At 40.8% G+C, this 21154-nt stretch overlaps 1 protein-coding gene across 32 annotated transcripts in view; it reads left to right on the top strand.

The window, feature by feature from the left end:
* Positions 1–1670: 1670 nt before the first annotated feature.
* Positions 1671–21154, top strand: part of plekha5 (pleckstrin homology domain containing, family A member 5) — a 90004-nt gene continuing 70520 nt past the window's right edge. For 21 of the 32 annotated variants that reach the window (XM_057324781.1, XM_057324780.1, XM_057324812.1 and 18 more), the window contains exons 1-3: positions 1672–1814; positions 1913–1989; positions 2559–2616. In XM_057324781.1, coding sequence (XP_057180764.1) covers positions 1723–1814; positions 1913–1989; positions 2559–2616 — 227 coding nt within the window. In that variant the 5' untranslated portion in view covers positions 1672–1722. Of the gene's footprint in view, positions 1815–1912; positions 1990–2558; positions 2617–21154 lie in introns of all 32 variants that reach the window. The other 11 variants (XM_057324778.1, XM_057324784.1, XM_057324777.1 and 8 more) reach the window with 2 other exon arrangements.

Raw genomic sequence — 21154 nt, 5'->3', positions numbered from 1 at the left:
CTTTCACACGAAAGTTTACTCTGGTAACACAGAGAACTTCTTATCTCTGTGTTTGCTTTATAGTGCTGCACACTATCGCAATCATCACCATTAAAGTTAGTGTTTTGAACGAACCCCATGACCCTAAAAATGAACCCTCTGATGCCTAGTGTCCATTGAGCTCTATTGGTAATGCCAATAGAAATCTAAACACCTTAGCAACTGCATGGCAACAGCCCCCTTGCATCAATGTTAAGTTAATAAGTGTTGAGTGCAGAAGCACCACAGAGGGTATTCTAGACACCAGCACTAATCTGTTTTAAAGCCCTTAGACGGGCTGGATTACTAATTGGGTGGATTTGTAGCTGGTTTACAGACTACTGTATACGGTCACTCAATGTCTGGAACGCATTTAAGTATAAAGACTTTAATAAGAGTTAATGTTCGGAGATGAGTATTTGGTTACAAGTCAGTTAGTTACTATAAGGACCAAATTAAACTCAAATGAAGATTGAAGATCAAAAGGAACACTCAACGGTAAATTATTTATATTCCTTCCGGTTAACGTGCACCGCACGAGTTTATCACATTATTTAAATCTGTGAATGTGTGAATATGTGAAACTGTGCCGCGTTGGATAAACAAACAGTAAACAAAAAATCTGATAAAACAACACACATATTTGTTATACAAATGTTATTAGTTTGATTTAGAGTACATAACCTGTTAACCTGTGTTAATATACACAAGCACTGAGTAATTGGTCACTCATGAATAAAATGACACCTTGATGATAGAGATTAGACAAGCACAGACAAGTTGAAATGTATAGTGTTTTTTACAACACATATTGTCTGATAACAGCTCTACAGTAAAACATTACTGAATGTCCCCATTGAACAAACCAAAGGAAATAATGAGATTAGTCTACAAACATATGTTTAGGACAAACTGTACATTGTAATGATTTTACAATGGTCAGGAGTCCAAATAAAATCCCAAGTCTTTTATATGAGTATTTTTCTGTTTGCTGCTGTTTAGTTTTATTAACCCTGTAAAAGTATTACAATTCAGTTTTTAAACATTAGAACCGATGCGGGGTGAAATGACGCTCTCAGGACGATCACTTTTTTGCCTTCAGTCTTATTGAAACTATTTATTTTAAGTAATTTTAATTGTCCTGCAGATGAACTTTTGTTTATTATCATTTTATTAAAATGTATTTTCTTAGAAATCTGTTTATAAAACTGCTTTTAAAATACTTTATTTGAACTAATAACATATAGTGATGCTTCACACCAATGTTGTTTTAGCAAACAAAAAAAACCGATTGATATTGATTGTTTGCATTCGTGTGACCTGCAGACTATGTTGTTTCTTAATATTAATTATTTAAATATTCAATATTTAAATATTTTAATCAAATTTAGTTTAATATAATTTTAATCAAATCCTTTTCTGTGCATTTTTAAATCCAGTCAACGTATTTCTCGGTTTAAGTTTCAATAAAACTCAAATCTCAGCTTTTCACTGTGATTTTAGACTTAATAACGGCACGCGTAAATAAAAAACAAGAAAAAAATCACAAAACGTCATGTGACGTGTTCGTGCGTACGCCCGCCCCTCCAGCGGCTCTCTCGCGCTCCTCCCTCCCGCGCCCAGGACACTGTTGCTAAGAAATAGCGTGTGCGCGCGAGCGGAACGGAGGCGCGCAGCTCGAGCGCCGCAGCTCAGTGTTCAGTCATGGCGGCGGACCTAAACCCGGAGTGGCTGTCTCGCCTGCCTTCCTCCTGGAGTTACGGCGTGACCCGGGACGGACGCGTCTTCTTTATCAAGTAAATATCCGCGCGAGGGAAAGTCGGGTGTGGGTTCGACTCGAGCGTCTCCCGTCGCGGGCTTTTCACCTTCTCTCTCCTTTTTTCTCACCCAACAGTGAAGAAGCGAAGAGTACGACCTGGTTGCATCCAGTAACTGGAGAAGCCGTCATTACGGGACACATGAAAACGCCGGGTAATAATACATTTATATCTTTATATGATTCAGACAGAATGTGCGCGGGAATGCAGCACGAGATGCATTTAATGCAGCGGTAGAATGCCCAGCAGACACAATGTCAATGCGTTTGCGTTGCATGCGCGCATGCAGCACACCTGGACGCTCAATATTTGACACAAAGTTGCATTTGTTCTGTTGCATTTGTGGCGAAATGCGTGACGTGCACGGCGCTGCATGCCTGTCATTTGTTGCGTTTGACAGCAGCAATGCCTTGACAGCTGCTGGGAAATGTTTATTATTGCCAGAGTTTTTCATTTAAAATACCCCATTTTAAAATTCACAAGCCTTTGAAAACTCAAAAATCCTGTTTATTTTATACGATTCAATTTGAGGTACCATGTCAACCCTCAAAATGCAAGCTGAGGTGAATTGACGTGTTGATATGCAAGCATGGGAACACAGCAGTGCTTGTGGGCATCCAGAAGCACTGCAGATCACAGGCATGATGTGCTGCCCGCTGCATCTGAGCGCACGGTGTAGAAAGGTGCACGCCGAACTTATTTTTCCTTCTCTTTCTTTTTCAGATTTACCCACTGGATGGGAGGAAGGATATACGTTTGAAGGCGCGCGGTGCTTTATTAAGTGAGTTGGACGTCGGCTGTTGGTGGAAGGAGGATATTTCTTTCTCCTGTGCTTGTCTGACAGCAGCAGTGATTTCAGCCTGCCGCCCCCTCACACACACACACACACACACATGCCATAGCATTTCCAGAAATGCTTCCGCTCGCACAGAATGCACACAGGGCGCATTAGACCTTCTCTCTTCGTTTAAAAAACATGAAAGTATTTACCGTTAGGGTGACGGGTGGCTTGACAGGCTTGTGTGATTCAGAGCGGTTGGTTGAACAGGCTCAGCTTGTTGGTGAATCATATGAACCCTTAATTTTAGTCGGCTGCATGTTTGACTTGTTGTTTGGGAGTGTCTGGGTGAACACATCTGTTCGCCAAGCTTTGGGTTGTTGGCGTAATTGTGATTTGCAAATAATTTAGGAGAATTTGGGATTTCGAAGCTGTTGTGTAGACCAACATATTGGCATTTTCATTTGGTGTGTCAGATGTCCTTATTGTGTTATTTATAATGTAACTAATGGCTTGCATGGTTAGTTCAACCAAAGATAAAATAAAATTTAATTTCATCCATTCAAGCTCTTTCTGTGGAACACAAGAGAAGAAATGTTGACCTTTTTCTTTTTCAATGTAAGTCAATTGTTACCGAGGCTTTCAGTCCTTAACAATATTTTTGTCCTTTTGTTTTCCATGAAAGAAAGTAAGTCATACAGGTTTGAGTCTGATGGGTCATACTGGGTAAATAATGACAGAAATGTCATTTTGAGTGAACTATCTTTGATGTTGACTCCACAGTATTATCAGAGCGTATCTTCATCATTTACATGAGATTTGTTTCATTGACTGCATATCTCGTGTGAAAAATGTGAACCTTTCAGTATATCATTATGCAATTTGTTGCGAGCTGGATAAATTCACAGCAAATGAACCTGCAGCTGAAAGCTTTGAGTTGTATTTCACAGAAGCAAATCTTGGAACAAAGCACGTTTTCCCCACTTGTTGTGTTTGGTGACTGGAGGCAGTGTGTTGGATCGAGTGAACTGAACTGTAATGTAATAGATTTGTGGCTATGAGCGAACCGACACTGATATTTCAAATTTTCTGTTCGAGAGGTTTGAAGCGCCACTCTGTGCCTCTTAAAGGGTCCTGAAGGACGTGTGCAGACCAATGAAATGTCAGGATGAGGTTTGCAGAAAGCTTGCAAGCCGTTGCAAAAAATACACAGGTCACTACATTGCTTAATAGTTTTGATGTTGTAGCAAGCTAATGTTTTGTTCATTGATGATCCTCGTTGCATAAAATGCGTGTTTGGTCATGTCTTGACAATTATACAGGAAAAAGATATTAATTTCTTCTTTACATTACTTGAATTTCCATCTACTTCTAGTCTGTGCACAAGTCGTGTATCTATGTATGTGGTTTGTTTTGCCATTTCTGTTCCCAACCCAGAACTGAGCGTTTTGGGATTGACCGCTGAGAGCCGATTTATTTATTTGTTGACAGCCCAATTCTTTCAGTGCCTCCCCTTCATCCTCAAACCCAGGAAACAACAATTGGAGACCCCAGACCCACAAACCTAAGGCCCGTGCATCACTGTCCGCTTTACTCGCATGAACATGCGAACCCGTCTAACGAATCCCTCCAGTGATCTAACACCACATCTCTGTGTCGGACAAATCTAGGGACTGTGTTATGTTCATCATCTTTTGCTTGAATGGACGTTCTTTCGTCTCTCTGTGGATTACCGTACTGTGCTCGCCCAGCGTGAACACTGGTGCATTCCTGGAGTTGCAGAGCTGTTCTTGCACATTTTATATGATGTAGGATTGCAGATCAAACCCGAGGAAGTTTGATGTCTTATTCCGGCCATGAATGCAACACGAGGAACTGTGATTGATCAGTATGGAAGGACAGACTGTAGATTGACCAATGACATTTAGGGGAACTGGTTTAGCTCACATTACTGCAGTGGCAGATGGTGGACGGCCTGAGATTGAGAGTGATACGGGGTCATTTATTATACTGGCATAAAGTCGCTAAGGGTCTCGCTGAGAAAGGCTCAGAAGCAGTGACTGGTGGTGTTTGATCCAAGGGCCCGTGCGCGTCCACAACACTGCATTACACAAGGATGCTTTTTCTATGTCATCCAGGAATAGCATGACTAGCAAGAGGAAGCAGAAATGCGGACTAGCTCATTTGTGATACTTTTTGTTCTCGGTGGAGCGCAAACAGTGACCGCTAAATTTTTTAGCGGATTCAGAATGATTTCTCTTATTCATTTTCTCCAAAGGGATTTAAAGCTATTTGTTAAAATGTTTAGAAGCCTTGAATACATGACATATTATGAAACACAAGTACTGTGATGCACACATTGTGGATGATGTCATTGAATGCTAGGGATGTAACAATATTATCGATCTCGTGTTAACGCAATAGCAAAATTGTCTCAATATTATCGTGGTCACATGACTGTATGAAACAATTGGTCTTCTGGGCCTAACATAGAGAATGTTAGAAAAAAATAATAGACGTTACCTTTGTCAAGGTCTAGCTGGTGCAATTATTGTACTTTATAAAAGGGATTTTCAGGGAATTTGACCCATCTCATACTATAACTCATACTCCTAAGCAACAGTTATGATTGGAGGATAAAGAAAAGAGGATGCTTATGGAACGTTTCCAAGTCATTATTTGTCATTTTAAATATTACAATAAATGCAATGGTTACTATGATTGTGATGTATTGTGGTTGTTGTCTTAAATGTAGAAAGATTTTGTTAAACTTAGTTTCTAGTCATCGACTCTATGCGGGCCTTAAAGTTTAAAAGATAATATATTTGAAGCTTTTTGTTCAATATTTTCAGATATATAGAAATAAATGTTGTTTTAAATTAAATGACATCATTCACACACTTGCTGCTCGTCTCTTATTGAGCAATTCTCTTTTTCCATAGAAACAGCGAGATCACCGATTGTGACAGAATCATCCATCATTACTTAATCTGGTGCTAATTTTGTTTTAAAAGATGCATGTCATTGTTAAAAATTGGGAAGTGAATGTGATCAGGCTTCTGAAATCACATTGTTGCGCTCCGTTGCTTTCTTCTGTAATCTTTTGAGTCAAAGGAAGAAACGTTGAAGTAAAAAGGATAACCTGTGATCTACATCTGAAGTGGTGAAGAAAGGAAAGTTACGCCAGTCGTCGGAGGAGTTTAAAGGGCGCGCTTGAAAACCTATGCTCTGTTTTTGGCTTAGCTTGGCAGCTGTTCAAGCGTCTTGGGAATGCTGCAAAATAAACAGCTCGTGAAGCAGCGCACGTTGGTCATTAGTTTCCGCCTACTGCCTAACAGAGTGCTGATTGGGTGTCACGACGGGAGGCGGGGATTGTTTTCCCTCCCTGTGTCTTACTCATCCCTTGTGTTGCATGTTAAGGGGAATGCAGTAAAATAAAAGCAATCAAGTCATGATATCATCGAGGTTACTCAGACAGATTGCGACAGAATGGAATAACCTTTTGCCAGTCCTTGTTTTAAGTGCACTTGTTCTCGAGATGCAATCTGTGGCTGTTTTCTTTTTCCTGGACCAGTTCAGACTGGAGTGGGGAATAAATGGAGTGATGTGGCAGGATTTGAAGAGAGAAGAAAGTTGCAAAGGTCACATAACAGTGTGACGTGCTCTTTCTGAAGGTTTATTTTATGTTCCAGCTTCATGTCTTTGTCGTGCGTTTGCGCCTCAGTGTGTGTAGATGTGAGGAATCGGTTTAGTAAGGTTGACCAGTCGATTAGCAAGGTTTTTTTTTTTTCTTATTTTCTGAGCTGTAGTATTTTTTGCGGTCATGCTGTAAATTGGATTAATTTAAAGATGCAGCTTCACGGTGAGGGTTTTAGCGTGCCGACAGTTTAGCTGCAAACCATTTAAATTCATCCCCAATAAAACCCCGTGACTGCGGTAGTAAATGCACAACATTTATAACAATAAACCTACTGTTACTGTAAACGATAACTGTCAGACTTCAGAGCTCCTATTGTGTATAATCAGTAAGGATATTTTAGTAAGCACTGTTGTTTTGTTCCAAAGGACGGTTATTGTTGTTTAGCTTGTTGTCCATGTTAGAAATATACGTTTCTCTATTGACTTATATATGTTGCTATTATTGATTTTTTTTAAGGTATAGTTCACTCAAAAATAAACATTCTTTCATCGTTTATTTGCCTCATGATGTTCAAAAGCCTGTATGTGAGTCTTTCTTCTGTGGAACACAAAAGAAGATATTTTGAGAAATGTCTCAGTGGTTTTGTGGTTATACAATGGAAGTCAATGGGATTCATTGTTGTTTGGTTATCAGCGTTCTTCAAAATATCTTTTGTGTTCTTCCGAAGAAAAAAACGTCATACAGGTTTGGGTTGAAATGAGTGTGAACAAATGATGAAATCATTTTCATTTTTGGGTGAACTATCATTTAGAAACCTAATTACTACTACAGTAGTTGTTTGTTAAATCTGTACTTTTGCACATTGCTTGTGTGTGTGTGTGCAGGTTTCTTCTATTGCTTTCATACCAAGACAAAAAATGTCATTAACTGGTATGAAAGCAATTAAAGTCAATGTGATGTCCTTATTAGTCTTTATTACACTGCTTGTTGGAATGCTTGATTCTGATTGGCCAGTCGCAACATTTGCAGGTTCGTTATTCCCAGGTAACAACCGCTCAAAACCAATAACATGCCACACGCTAATCTGGATGCAGCAAATCATTTTGACAGGTTTTTTTTGACAAATTAATTATAAATATGTATTTTAATAACCTGTATGACATATTTACAAATGATTAAACCAAATTGCCTGTTCGTGACATTTGAACGTTGTTTCTTACCTTAAAACCGAAAGTAAACGTAGAAGGTCTGCATTCGGTAATAAAATATTGCAAATTCACATTTCAAGTCCAGTTTTTTTCTCATGTGGCAAGTAGCCGTGTAATGAGCGGGCGAATGTACAAGCAGCCGGCTGTTATCGCAAAATAAGCCCCTTCAGTGTGATACAAGACCCTCCGCTTGTACATTATCCCTGATCCTTACATAACAAAGTCAAACAAAAACCTGAGTATGTCTGTGTTTGTCTGTCTGTTTGTGTGTGAATTGATATGAATCAGGTCTCTGTCTGCCACAGGAGTTTCACCTTGTTGTTTGTCCTTTTAAACGCTGCTGAATGAAATCTCTCTAATGGTCTTCATATATTTACATTGAGCTGGATTTCCACAGAATGAATCATGTGAGATGCAGTGGTTTTAGGACAGCTAAGTGGGTCGATGGATGGGTGGAGTGGATCCACACTGATGAAAAGCTTCCTAATGCTTCCTGTGACTATTGAGTTATGTGGGGACCCATTTCCCTTCCTCTCTCTCTCTCTCTCTCTCTCTCTCTCTCTCTCTCTCTCTCTCTCTTCTGCTTGTTCGCTCACTCGCTCAGACAGTGATAGGCCGAGGAGAAAGGGTGCGAAAGGGCAGATGAATGCCTCACCCGTCGACTTTGACACACGAGCCGGGTGTTGACAACTCTCTTCAACACTTTGTGCGAATCAGTAGAAAATAAGAATAAGTATCCGAGTGCTGGGATGTCGAGGTAATGACCGATCACGTAGAAACGGTGCTACTTTCAGCCATTTTGCAGTTGTTTTTTATAACCCTGTCAAAAATGTCAGGAACCCAAACGTACAAAATGATTGAAATGCAGAAAATGTGCTATAAGGTACGGGATGTCTAGTCCTAAGAAACCAAATCTGTCTTTGTCACAGTGATAACTTTCAGGGGGAAAAAAACGTGTGCTTATTGTGTGAATTAATTTATTTTTACAACATTTCAATTTTGTACTCAAGTTGACAATGACCATAATGCAATGCTGTTTCAAAAATTTGAGGTAATTCACCCTAAAACAAGATAGTAAAAAATGTCTTGGGATGTGCTTTTAAAACATGTTGATTTGTGCGTGTGGATTTGGAACAAAACTCTTGTGATGTCGCATTTAGGTAAATGACAGCATTGACCCAGAAGCCAGTGGGAGCGGTTCAGCCGTTAGACACTTAATATTGGGTTTGGATGATTCGAATGTGCGGACATCTAAATGAATGGCTAGATGGCAGATTGAGAGATGATGGCGAGCTCACTAATTCATAGTCAGCAGCCGGATGCTCTAGTCTTTCTTGAGGGAGGTGGCGTTTGATGATGGTGTTAACCAACTCGCACGGTTTGATTTTTACCAGTTTAAAGGCTTAGGATAGATATTTAAGGAAACAAATCAGTGCTACTCTAAGTCTGGTGTGTGTGACAACAACATGGCAATTTCTGGGTCAGCCCAGTAGCTACGCTGTGAAACCGGGCCAAACTTTGAGGTTTTAACAAGACGCCAGCGGAGATGCTACTTTGTGTTTCTCATTAGGATCTCTAAGCCCTGGCGATGTCTCAGAGTTGTTTTGTGCGCTCACTGTGTTCTTTTTGCTTTTGGCGACTGCCTGATTCTTTGTTGTAAAGCGCCCTGACCGTGCAGGCTTCATGGTTGGATGATCTGTAGTGCAGGTGATGCGGTGGATCGAGCCCAGCGCTTGCTCTCTGCATGCGGCGGCCCTGTCCTGCAGCACAACATCTTTCATCTCTTCAGCACCGAGCGACCTGCGGTGTGACTCGAGCACCGAGACCTCATTCTTCCCCCTCCTGCTGATAACAGGAGTCGGGCCTCTCCTGATGGACGGCTGTCATGTGTAGTAAGATAATAGATTAACTTTTTTGTCATCATTTTTCGGGGTAATTCATGAGCCCTGAGCCCTTTCCCTAATGTCTTTGCTCAATTAGACAGATTAATAAAGCGATATTGGCCTCTTAAAATCCACCGCCGCTCCTTGACTCGTGATGTTTGCTCGAGTTTTTCTTGATGTCATTGCTACCAGACCAGATCTCATTACCTCATTAAGCAAATACACATCAAACATCCCTTGCCTTTTTTCCCTGCCAAACCCTCATGAATGAAGGTTTGTATGTTAGTTTAGTGCTCTGCCATTAATACAAAGGTTGTGTTTACTTTATTTAACTCTTATTTTACTGAGTTTGTGGTTTTCTTTGAGAAGACTGCAAAGTATCTTTAGATGTTTGTTAAATTTTTTTCATAAGTGTCCAGACTTTTGTATAAGTGTATAGATTACTTTTTTTTTTAAATCTCATGGTTAGCATCCTTATAACATTCTCGGTGATCGTGATGTCATGATGTGTTCTGCATTGGTTGTAAGTGTATAAATTTGGAGCATTAATTTGTGTATATGGGTTTGATAAAGGTTAGCGTCGTGTCGGTCTGTGCAGAGTATTTCTGGTGATGTAGGGCTCCGGGCAACGTTTGGGTTTCGGGAGCCCCAGTACAAGTCTTCTCACATCTCGTCTCCTCACCAAGCCGGCCTGTCCTAACATTCTCATTTAGTTGTCTGTGTGCTGTGATAAGAGAACACTCACATCTGCTACAGGTTCAGATGTGCTGTTTGATGAATTTATCTGATCTTGGAGGAACGGCTGAGGAAAATTCGGATTGGTATTGAAGGAATTCAATTTTAGGTTTTCGATTTATTTTAAATTAAAAGTAGAGGGCATTTAACCGGGCTGTTCAACTGCAGGTGTCTATCAATCGATAAATAGTTTTGATTATTGTTTATAATTCAATTAATGAAGAAGCAAGTCATGTATATAAGCTCATGGAGTTATCATGCATGCATCATGTGATGGCGAGTTGAAACATAATATGGAAAAATGTCATTTAAATTTCTATGGTAGGTATGCCATTTTATACTGTTTAATACATTTAGTAAAATATTTCATCACATCCTTATTTATGGGTTAAAGCTTCATGATTGAATGACCATAGTAATTGAAATATTAGGAAAATGATTTGGTCGGAAGGTGTGAGAACCCTGGTTGGAGTATTATTTGCATTCTCTGCTTTTGTATCATGTTTACTTCGCAATATACCGTCTCTAGTCTTATAATCCCAGTGTTCCGAACAGTTGGTCCCTCGCTTTGCTTTTCAAACAGAATCAGAAACATTGTGTAATGAATTTCCCCGGCTCGCCCGTGCTAACGTATTTATGCCTTATGGAGTTTCATTATGTTTGTAAATAGACGTCTAGAAGCTTGCAGTGTGCATCGACATCCAATTACATAATTCAGTTTTTTTTTTCACTACCAGACTTGATTTACAGTCCGTACGGCGAGTTATCAGCGTTCAGAGGCTTCTCTTTAACTGTTTCTAACAGGGAGGTGCGACAAAGGTCGAAGCCGACCAGTAACAACATCATTAATCTAATTGACTCCAAAAAGCTTTATTAATTCGCGCCTGATGGTTTTAATTTTCTTTCAGAGCCAAAGCCCAACAAATTTATCGCATTAATCCTCGTCCCCGGTTGTATCGTCAGGGGTCTCTCTTGAGAATTGAGAACACTACACGGATTGAGCGGAGAGAGTGGAGGATGACCTTGAGTGACCTGCCTATAGACTCAGTCGTTGGCACAATCTCCCTCGGCCCGCCGGTCCCACTGCTGAGACCTGCAGAACGCTTCACGCTGTTCGGTTGATAAGGAAACGACAAAGAGAGGGATGAAAGTGCCGCAATAGGGAGAGAAATCCGGTCGGTCGAGTAAACATTCTTCGTTGTGACTTGGTGGTATGTTAAACCAGTTTGCTCTTTGAGCATGTCCTCGCAGGAATGCTTTCTATGTGGAACAAATATTACATTTTTGTTATTGTTTGCTCATCCTCATGACATTCCAAACCTGTAGGTTTTTCCTCCCACTGGAAAACGAGATGTTTGTGTGAACGTTTGCATTAAACCTTATAAAATTAACCATGGTTTAACTACAGTAACCACTGTTTTATTTGATTTTATGAGTGTGATGCATCACGACACGAGGGAGTACTGACATGATTTTCATTTGTGGGTGAGCTGGAAGCCGGTGAACTGTGAAACATCTTCTTAAGTGTTTTCTGTGGGTCTCTCCTCTCGTGTGTGTTGGAAAGTTTGAAGCTGTAAATGATCCTCTTAGAAACGGCTGTCCCGCTTGGTTTGTGGTCTGGCGTAATTTACGGCCACTCCCAAGATAAGTCTGATCCAGAGGAAGCAGGGCCGTACGCTGAGAACCGTAATAATGCGTTTCCTGTCCTGAAGTGAATCGTAGGGGCTTGTTATAAACTCTGATGCTTCGGAACAACATATATTCACGTCGCATTTATTCTCATTTCATGCCGCCATCCAAATGGCTGCCAGCTGCCGCTTAAAAGGAAGAAAATTAAATTTTTACTTCCTACTACAATGAACAGCAAATCTTAATTTTGAACGTGAGCCAAGGATCTGTAGGAAGCAATACATACAATCAAGAGATATAAACAGCGGCTGCGAAATGAGAAAACATTGATTTATGGCAGCCAATCGACAGCCAGACGTACTGTATATCTGCCTCGATCAAATCTCTCTGAATTTAAAGCATTAGCATTCACCGTGTGTACTTACTTTATTTCCCAAAGCATGTGACGTGTGGTTTGCCTGCAGATGAAGTCCAGCCAGGCCACGTGCGCTGACCTGAGGTTTCTCATCACAGATTGGATGTCCTCCTGGTTTCCACGGGGACCGAAGGATCAGCTGTAATGAAGCACTCCGCTCTTGTGCGATTAAAGTGTTTTGCGGTTGTGCGAGTATCAGATTTAGATTAATTGGTGCCAAATGCTCTCCGAGTCTCTGTAAAAACAACATTAAATATTCCGCTTCATAGAGATGAGTTCATGCCTGTTCACGCTAATATGACTCTTTCTTCTATGCAGCACAAAAGAAGATATTTTGAAAAATGTCTCAGTGTTTTGTTTCCATGCAATGGTCATCAATGTTTTTTGGTCACCAGCGTCCTTCAAAATATCTTCTTTGGTGTTCTGCAGAAGAAAGAAAGTCGATGAAAGAAATTTCATTTTTGGGTGAACTTTATATTAACAGTTATCGTGACAGGTATTCTTGATCTGAAAGTGTCTTTCTTATGGGGTAGCTGTCAGATTGTTGAAGTGCTTTGTCATTTTTCTCTATCTATCACGGTGAGGCGAGTTCAGACGGACGACGTGATTGGCAGGATAATTGAGCATTGTGTCAAGGCGGTGATGTAATCTGCTGTGAAATTTAATCTGTCTTGTAAGTGTTTTGTGTGGCTGTGTTGTGAACGTAAAGCTTCCCACCCCCTCCCGTCCCGATGCCCATATTAACCCTGAAGTGAGCTTACGTGATAGTGCTGTATGTAATTGAAGTTTTAGCCCGGTGTGTCCACAGCATTGGCTTGAAACCGAGAAATGACCACATAAAACCAGCTTTATGTTCTTTTTCCAGAGGACAACAAATCTCTTCGCCAGAACTCGCTCATGTTGGAGTCATGCGATTACCGCAGCAAAACAGCTGATGCACACCAAGTGCGTTTGGGTGGCTTTAGTGTCGAGCACTTCCCTGCTCGATCATTGGCTTCTGTACCCAATTTCAAATACCCTCTCTTCTAATAAATCCAACCACTTCCCGTTTGGCACTCGATTTGGGTTGGCACACTCCTTGCTCCTGCTATAATAGATGTTAATGATGTTCATACTACAGATGTCATCAGACCGGTTTCCACATGACACAACAGCGCTATTTCTATGTATTTATTGTACTAAACAACAGTCTAAGGTTTAGAATCATCGTGGGATGTTGGCCGGTTTACGGAGTCACAATCCAAATGTTGGCAACATAATGTTTTTTCGCTCTTTTTCTCTGAATACGGGAATTTATAAAGCTTTTCGTGACGCGCTCAATCACAAGCGCATACGCTGCAGCCCAAACCCAGAGTTTTATGGGATTGTCCTCTGCAGAATGCGACTGTAAAGCCTCACTCAAAGCCAGCGCTGTCATCGCATGCAATGTTTCGAATTCAAAATTCATGCAAATGTCGGCATTCTCTAATCCATCCAAACAGTTTTTACTCTGGGAGAAGAATACTCTCGACTTGAGCTCAATGTTTCGATCAGCGGCCAGAAGTTGACAAGTCCAGCGACCATCTTATCTTCTTAAAGGGATTGTTCACCCAAAAATGAAAATTCCATTCTTAGATGTCCATTCCATCTAAGGGTTCCATTCTTCACCCTTATTTCATTCCAAACCTGTATGAGCTTCTTTCTTCTGCAGAACACAAAAGAAGATATTTTGAAGAACGTTGAAAACCGAACAACACTGAACTCCATTGACTTCCATAATATGAACGCAAAACCACTGAGACTTTTCTCAAAACATCTTCTCTTCTGTTCCACTGAAAAAAGTGTCACATACAGAGTTTTTTATTTTTTAACTATTGTGGTCGATCCCTTTTGTTTGTGTTTTATGTTCTGACTGATACGCTGATCTCATGAAAGGGACGTCCCACCTCAGCGCTTCCTCTAAGCCTGACTAATGTGGCCAGCCTGCCATTAATCTCTCCTATCAGATAATCCAGCTCTTAATCCCATTTTTGTCCCACACCGAGGGTGGCATGATAGCACCATTTACTGACCGACACTCCAAGTGTTCCGGCGCATTCATTCGACTGTTGCAGACGAGACCGTGAGCTAATATGAAGCAGATGTGCTGGTAAGGTGGTGCGGTGACGGTGGCGTGTTTTAATAGATGTACTAATGTGGTTTGCATTGGGTTAGTTCAGTGATGGATGAGGATGTGAATTGGAGAGGTCTTGCGTAGCCTCGTACGATCCGCTAGTTTCTAATGAACACGTTTGTGGTGCCGATTCTGATGTGTGTAGCCGAGAACTCAGACATTCTGGACTAATGAAGTGCAGAATGTCGTGGCTGCTCTTTAAAACTTGAGTAATGAGGCTTCTTGAGTTATTGTTTTAATCACGGCCCTTGATGGCAAGCGGTGGAGATGATGTTTATAATAACACGTGATGTGATTTACAGCTCGTTCGCGGCCCCCCCGTCTGCCCCCGTTTAGCGTTTACCCTCAAAACATCGTTTTGCTTGATTTAATTAGAACACGCAGGCTACATGAATTACTGTCAGATTGTGATAGGAGGAACAAATTGACAGGAGCGTATGAGATCTTCATCCGTGAGAAAGAGACTTTTGAGGTTGATACGGTGCCCAACAAAGGTCATTTTGGGGATTGGGGAAGAAACTACTTCAATTTGTTTTCTGAAAAAAAAAGTGATACACCTGTGCGACAGGTATGTGTATTTTTTGCTTGTATTTGTGGTAGCTTGGTTCTTTTGACTAGTTGCTAGGGAGTTCTTAGTGGTTGCTGGGTGGTTAACTCTTGGCTGTAGCTGAAATGGTTGCAATAGCCCACCTTCATGTCTCATCTGCCCATGTGCAATGTAAATTTATGGGATTTTATTTTCCACTTAAAAAAAAAGATCATATTTTTATCTGTATGGATGAGTTAGACATTGAAATATTTACATATTTTGGGTTTGTTCCCGTCCCATATGAGCCCAGTAGTACTTGGGATGCTTTTCTGTAGCATGCAGATTATTTTCCCTAAACATTAACTTCAAGCTGATTTAATCTTTAAATATAGAATCCTGCTAAACTAAATTGGCAATAAACTACAGACTGTGCAGCGCTGTGTGAAGTTAATCTAATGAATTATGTTGCAATACTGTCACATGTGCCGCAGCTTTTACTCACCTGGAGGCTCTCCAGGGGTCCCTCAGATGTTCTTACCTCTCTAGACATACCCACAATCCCTCTATCCTGGCAGTGACTCATTTTCCCTGTGGCACCATGAAATGACCTCACCTCCAGCAGAGAACATCATCAAAGCTCGTGTATGGTACTCCAGTAATGGCTCTCTGTCTTAAATATTTTACCATGCACAATCCACCGGTATCATTAAAGCACGACAGATCTGCACCCGTCTCGCCGCAGCATAGCTGCATCGCATATTAACTCTGAGACTACAAAACGCCATTTACCCCATAAGCTTTGCTGCAGAGGTCGTGTGACCCAGCCAAAGGGTCATGATTTTTTTCTTCCCCCACAAATGCTTTACAAGTATAGAAAAACCATTCTGGAGGTTGGGATATGTTGTTTTTGTGTTAATCTGATGTGAATCATGTTTTCTATCCCTCACTGCATACGCTTATGTGATTAATTTTTAAAAAGCAGTATTAGAGCTCCAGCTTTGAAGGCCCGGCATATGTGGCAGTGATTTAAAGGCAATTTGCATGATGTAATCCTCAATTGTTTATGTAAGGGATCACTTTTTATTAGAATCGCAGTAATAGCAGCGATATCGCATTGCCAGCGCGCAGCTTCGTCGCAATGCAAACAAAAGCCTGGCTCTTCTCAGATGTTCGGTTGCTGTGTGTCATGAGACCTCCTCAGACTCGATGATAAAACGTCAGTTTGAGAGCTGACCCCGACCGTGTAGATGTAGCGTAGTGTGTCATAACCTCAGCACTGTTTGCAGTCCTTCATAACCACCCCACTTTCCTCCCCATCTCTTGTGAGGCGTGTTAAAATTGCCCGGTTGCTTTGTGCATTGTTAGTTGGTATAATATGAAACAGCTTGTGTGTTCAAACGTTCCATGGGGACGACAGCAGAATACAATCCAAGTCAGTTCCTTTTTACCTTGGAGGCTTTTCTCTACAACAGCTTCTTTCCCCTATTAATAATTCACCTGCCGGTTTCTGTCATCGTCCTGTGTGACTTTTAGAGACCTTAAAAAGTGCATGTTGCTCTTGAAAGTGGAATGGTACTTAATCAGAAAATGGCTGTATGAATCTGTAAAACAAGTCTGCCGTTATGGAAGACTGATGTGTTTGAAATGTGCCTGGATTGCTGTAGATTTGGTTGGCATGTTGTTCGAGCTGCAGGCTTGATCGCTCTAGAACAGGGTTGTGAAGAGCTTCATTAGATCATTATTTTGAAGTAGTTGTAGATGTTTCTGTGCTTATAACGGGGTTTATTGCTCTAGACCGTTATGGTGGTGTAGCTGTGGATGGGTTGAATTTAAAGCAGTTTTAAAGCTGCAGCTGCTTAGATTGCTCTAGAGCAGGGGTTCTCAAACTTTTTGACTCAAAGGCCCCCAACTGTATTCAACAATATTCAAACGAACCCCTCCCGGTAATAAAAACTCAAAATTTCTACCCAATAAAATATTCCAGAGCTTGATTCCAGTATCTTGGTTTTTAATTGTTTTAAAATATATTTCAATGCTCGTTTTGTCTCATTTTAAATTATTAGTCAACCTAAGGCCCCCTTGGGAGTCAGCTGGGGCCCCCTTGTGGGCTACGGCCCCCCTGTTGAGAACCACTGTACTAGAGCAGTGAGATGTATTGCTATGATGTAGTGTGGCAGCTTACACTCGAAATAAAACTTTTTTGTCACTGTTGTTCCAAACGGTGGGATTTGGTCAACACCTGTGTCAGCGCTGATATGTAGGCGTTTCATGTACAGATGTCCATGCACAGGTTTGTAAGCGTGTCTCATGTGGTTTGACAGGGTCTTGTGTTTCCTTCAGACGATGATCTTCTAATGCTCAGCTCAGGGCTGTCTTACCTTAATGAGGTTACATAAGATGCTAAACCTGTTTGCTGTGAGGTGATAAAAGCGGATTGGGCTGAGGATGAACGGGGAACACGAGCCGCTGGACGTTGTGAGTTTGGTTCTGGGCCAGAAACTTTACCTCCTGATGGTCTTTCACACAGTGCGGATTGAAAGCGTCCCGGTTTGTGGCTGGAGGCCAGTCTGTTAGCATTGTCAGGCCTGTGTGTCGAAAAGCTTCTCAAAGAGTTTATATGTAACACAATTATAATTGTCATATGACAACGCAGCTGCCCAGGGAAACGTTTAACATGTGAGACAATGGTTTAACATATCAAATTGACTGCACATGACTATGACAATAGAGCAATATTTCACTACATGACAAACATTTCTTGTCTGTGTTTAAAGAGGTTACGCTTTGATTTTTGTGGCTTCTGTTGTGTTAAATTGTTATGTGTGCCTAGGGAATACTGGGTTAAAGAGCCTCTTCATGCCTGGAGATATCAGATTGAATTTTCTGTGGGGAGACACGTTATTCATTGTAATTGAAAATAGTAAATGCAAAGTGTGATTTTTTTTAATCCTGCGTGGCATTTTTTAAATATTTAAGTACGATTATTATTATGATAAATATAATTAAATATTTGTTTTTGGCTCTGTTAAATAATTGTAATATGGTGTATTACTATTAGATTATTAATGATAATCTTAAACTATAATTTATTTTATTATTAAGTTTATTTATTTTATTTAGCCTTGTTGTGCAAGTTCTCTGGAGCTTGTGCAGAGGCAGCAGCTTTTGCCAGAGGGGAACTGGAATCCCCTGGTTGGGCCTGGGTTCTCCTGAGGTTTTTTTTCTCGATTAGAGTTTTGGGTTCCTCGCCACCGTTTGCATACTGTTTTTGCACTATCTGCCTGACCGGGGGGGCTGCTTTAGAATCTTAAAGTTTTACTTAATTAATATTGCATATAGGAATTTATTATCTGTTCTATTTGACCTGTGCTTCTCTCTCCTTTATCCTAATTGTGTGCTCTCACTGAGCGTGTGTGTGTGTGTGCGTACTTGTCTGTGTACGTACGTGTGTGTGTGTGTGTGTGTGTGTGTGTGTGTGTGTGTGTGTGTGTGTGTGTGTGCGTGCGCATCCGTGTGTGTGTGTGTGTCTCTGTGTCTGTGTGTGTTGGTGCGTGTTGTGTGTGTGGAGTGTTCTGTGTGTGGGTGTGTCTGTCTTCTGTGTTTTCAACCTTTTCTTGTTTTTGCAGGTACAACTTTGATTGTTTTGCTTGTAGTCAATGTGTCTCATGTACAGCTGCTTTGTAACAATGAAAATTGTAAAAGCGCTATATAAATAAAGTTGAGTTGAGTTGAGTTGAGTATTACGTTTCTCTCTGTACAGATGATAGAAAATCTGAGTTCTGTTATCTCCATTAGTCTCATTGGACAGTGATTGTGAGATGTTGTGTTGATGAGTCTGTAAGTGCTTGTCTGTATTTGTATTGCAGGAAGAGAAATGCAGGACTTTATTGAAAGTGGGACGACTTTGAAAAACCGTGCAAACTAACTATGGAAACGTTAATGACTTACTTCAACGCCCTGCTAAAAGTTTGAACAACAGTGCCAGTTAGCTGAATTCTGCCAAAACGAGAGGAAACGACATCATCAGCGCTAACGGTGACAAAAATAATTGTGAAATCGCAGGCAGAAATGGAACAGAGATAAATTTAGCGCCAAGTCACCTGACCGCACGACTCTAGGGAGCTTATTACAGAGAAACCGTAACGCTTTCAGCTGATCGACACGAATACAAATAACACGTTTGAGATGTGAACTCGAACCGGCTACAGCGGTTGCCAGCTGGTTGGATGTCATGTTGTCTTTTTATGCAAAAAGCTGAGCGTGTGAATGATACAGAATTGTCAAGAAAAAAATGATGCTAATTTTGACTCCACAGGTAAATCTACTGTATGTGACTGTTACTTTGTTTTTTTATAACAATAGTTAATAACCTGACCAATAGTTCAACCCGTATTACAAAACTATAAAATATTTCAGCTTTGACTTTTCTGACCTTGAGTAACTGTATGTCATTGCTAACTACGTCTTTCTAGACTAGTTTTTTTTCTATCTTTTTTCCCACACACTGTCTAACACTAGTCTTTCACGTCTTGGACAGCAGGTCGTGTTGTGTGTTTTGGCTCAGGATCTTCTCTATCTCTCCTGTCGTGTCTGTTGCTTTAGCACAGTGGTCACCAACCCTGTTCCTGGAGATCGACCGTCCTGCAGACTGCAGCTCCAACCCTGCTTCAGAAGCACACCTGTCTGTAATTATCAAGCAAACCTGAACACCTTGATTAGATAGTTCAGGTGTGTTTGATTGGGGTTAAAGCTGAAATCTTAAGGACGGTCGATCTCCAGGAGCAGGGTTGGTGACCACTGCTTTAGCATATCAGCGGGGAGAAGGACAAACACAAGTGACTTCAGATTAGAGCTCTTACAATATGTAATTTTTCACTTTTTAGATTATTGTGGGCAAATGTGTTTGGTTTCAGAGTTGCTGCGAATAATTGACAGAACTGTACTTTTAATCTATTGTAACTAGATAATCACGGATCTCTGGGTAGATTATGGTAAAGAGTTTTGAAGTGTTGAAGTACAGGGAGCCATGCATGCCATACATATATTAAATGAAGTATGTTTCTATCAATGTCTCTACAAGCTAAACCAGTTTAATTATATACAACGTTCCCTTAAAATGAAAAAAATATTTGTACATCTGTAAAACAAGCATTTGATTCTTCCGTGTCTCCAAAGCTGTCTCTAAATCTCAAAGCCAAAGTCTGTGGCTGTCTCTCTCTCTCTCTCTCTCTCTCTCTCTCTTAGTCTTTCTCTCTGCCTCTCTCTCTCGGGTCTGGCGAGCCATCAGTAAATAAATTAGAAAACATACATGATGTTAATTTTTATAACACTCCAGAAGTCCAAGTTGTGAATGAAGGGCAACCTTTTCTTATAATGACTCGTGTTAAGCAATCCAGCCGTCTGTCGTGTTGGTCATATTCCTGAGAAAGTGACACACAGCAGGGAGTCTGGGCAGGAAATGACCTCATCTGGAATCGCCCCGCCTTCTCGTTCAATGATCTGTGCTTTTACACACAGACCTGAATCATTCATATGAAACACAAGCTCTTTTGATTATTTAGTCCTCCACTTCATTCTAAAACTATTTTGAGCCTTTTTTAGTCACTTATTAACATGTTAATGCTAGAACGTTGTGTTGACTTTTGTGCTGTTCTGTGTTTTATATAGATGGTTTTATCCTGACATGTAACCTTTTGAATATTTTTGGCTTTATTTTTAGCAACTAGCAATGGTGAGCAGCTATTCCTGGTTCATCGCTGTGATATAAATACAAATCTATTGTCTCTGTATGAAGGACGCCACAACTTCCTGTTTTAATCGGAAATGTGTTTGCACGGGAAGGTAAACCGCTCAAACTGTTTAATGGGGTTTGGTGCAAACAACATCTTGACCGCTAAACTGCTTAACGTAACAGTGGCAAATGAAGAGCCGGTTTTGGCTGGGAGATGTGTTTAGCTCCACGCTGAGAATAAACACTAGATGAGCCCGAGGTAAAGACAGCAGGGTTGGACTTTGGACGCACACACCCATATGTGTACAAGCTCTCTTTATCACACGCCAAGCAATCGGTTTACTGAAGACTGCTGGCTTTATAAACTATGAGACCTGGTTTTTATACAAATATGTGTTCATTTCTGACACTATATTTCGTTTTTATTTACAGATGTATTTGCAATCTTGCAAGTACAAGATCTTTGCGATCTAAATCTAGCCTGCGTGCAAAAACCCAAGTTTGAAAACTTCTGTAGATGCAGGTTTGTAAAAAAGGATCAGGCCGGAGCAGGTGCGTGCAGTCCGTGTTTACTAAATAAAGAAATGAGACGGTGTGCTGGCTGTAAAAGATGGCACAG

This window comes from Triplophysa rosa, linkage group LG24, assembly GCF_024868665.1.
Source record: "Triplophysa rosa linkage group LG24, Trosa_1v2, whole genome shotgun sequence".
Taxonomy (NCBI): domain Eukaryota; kingdom Metazoa; phylum Chordata; class Actinopteri; order Cypriniformes; family Nemacheilidae; genus Triplophysa; species Triplophysa rosa.
The sequence above is the reverse complement of the archived record's forward strand: the minus strand, read 5'-3'. Positions and strand labels throughout refer to the sequence as shown.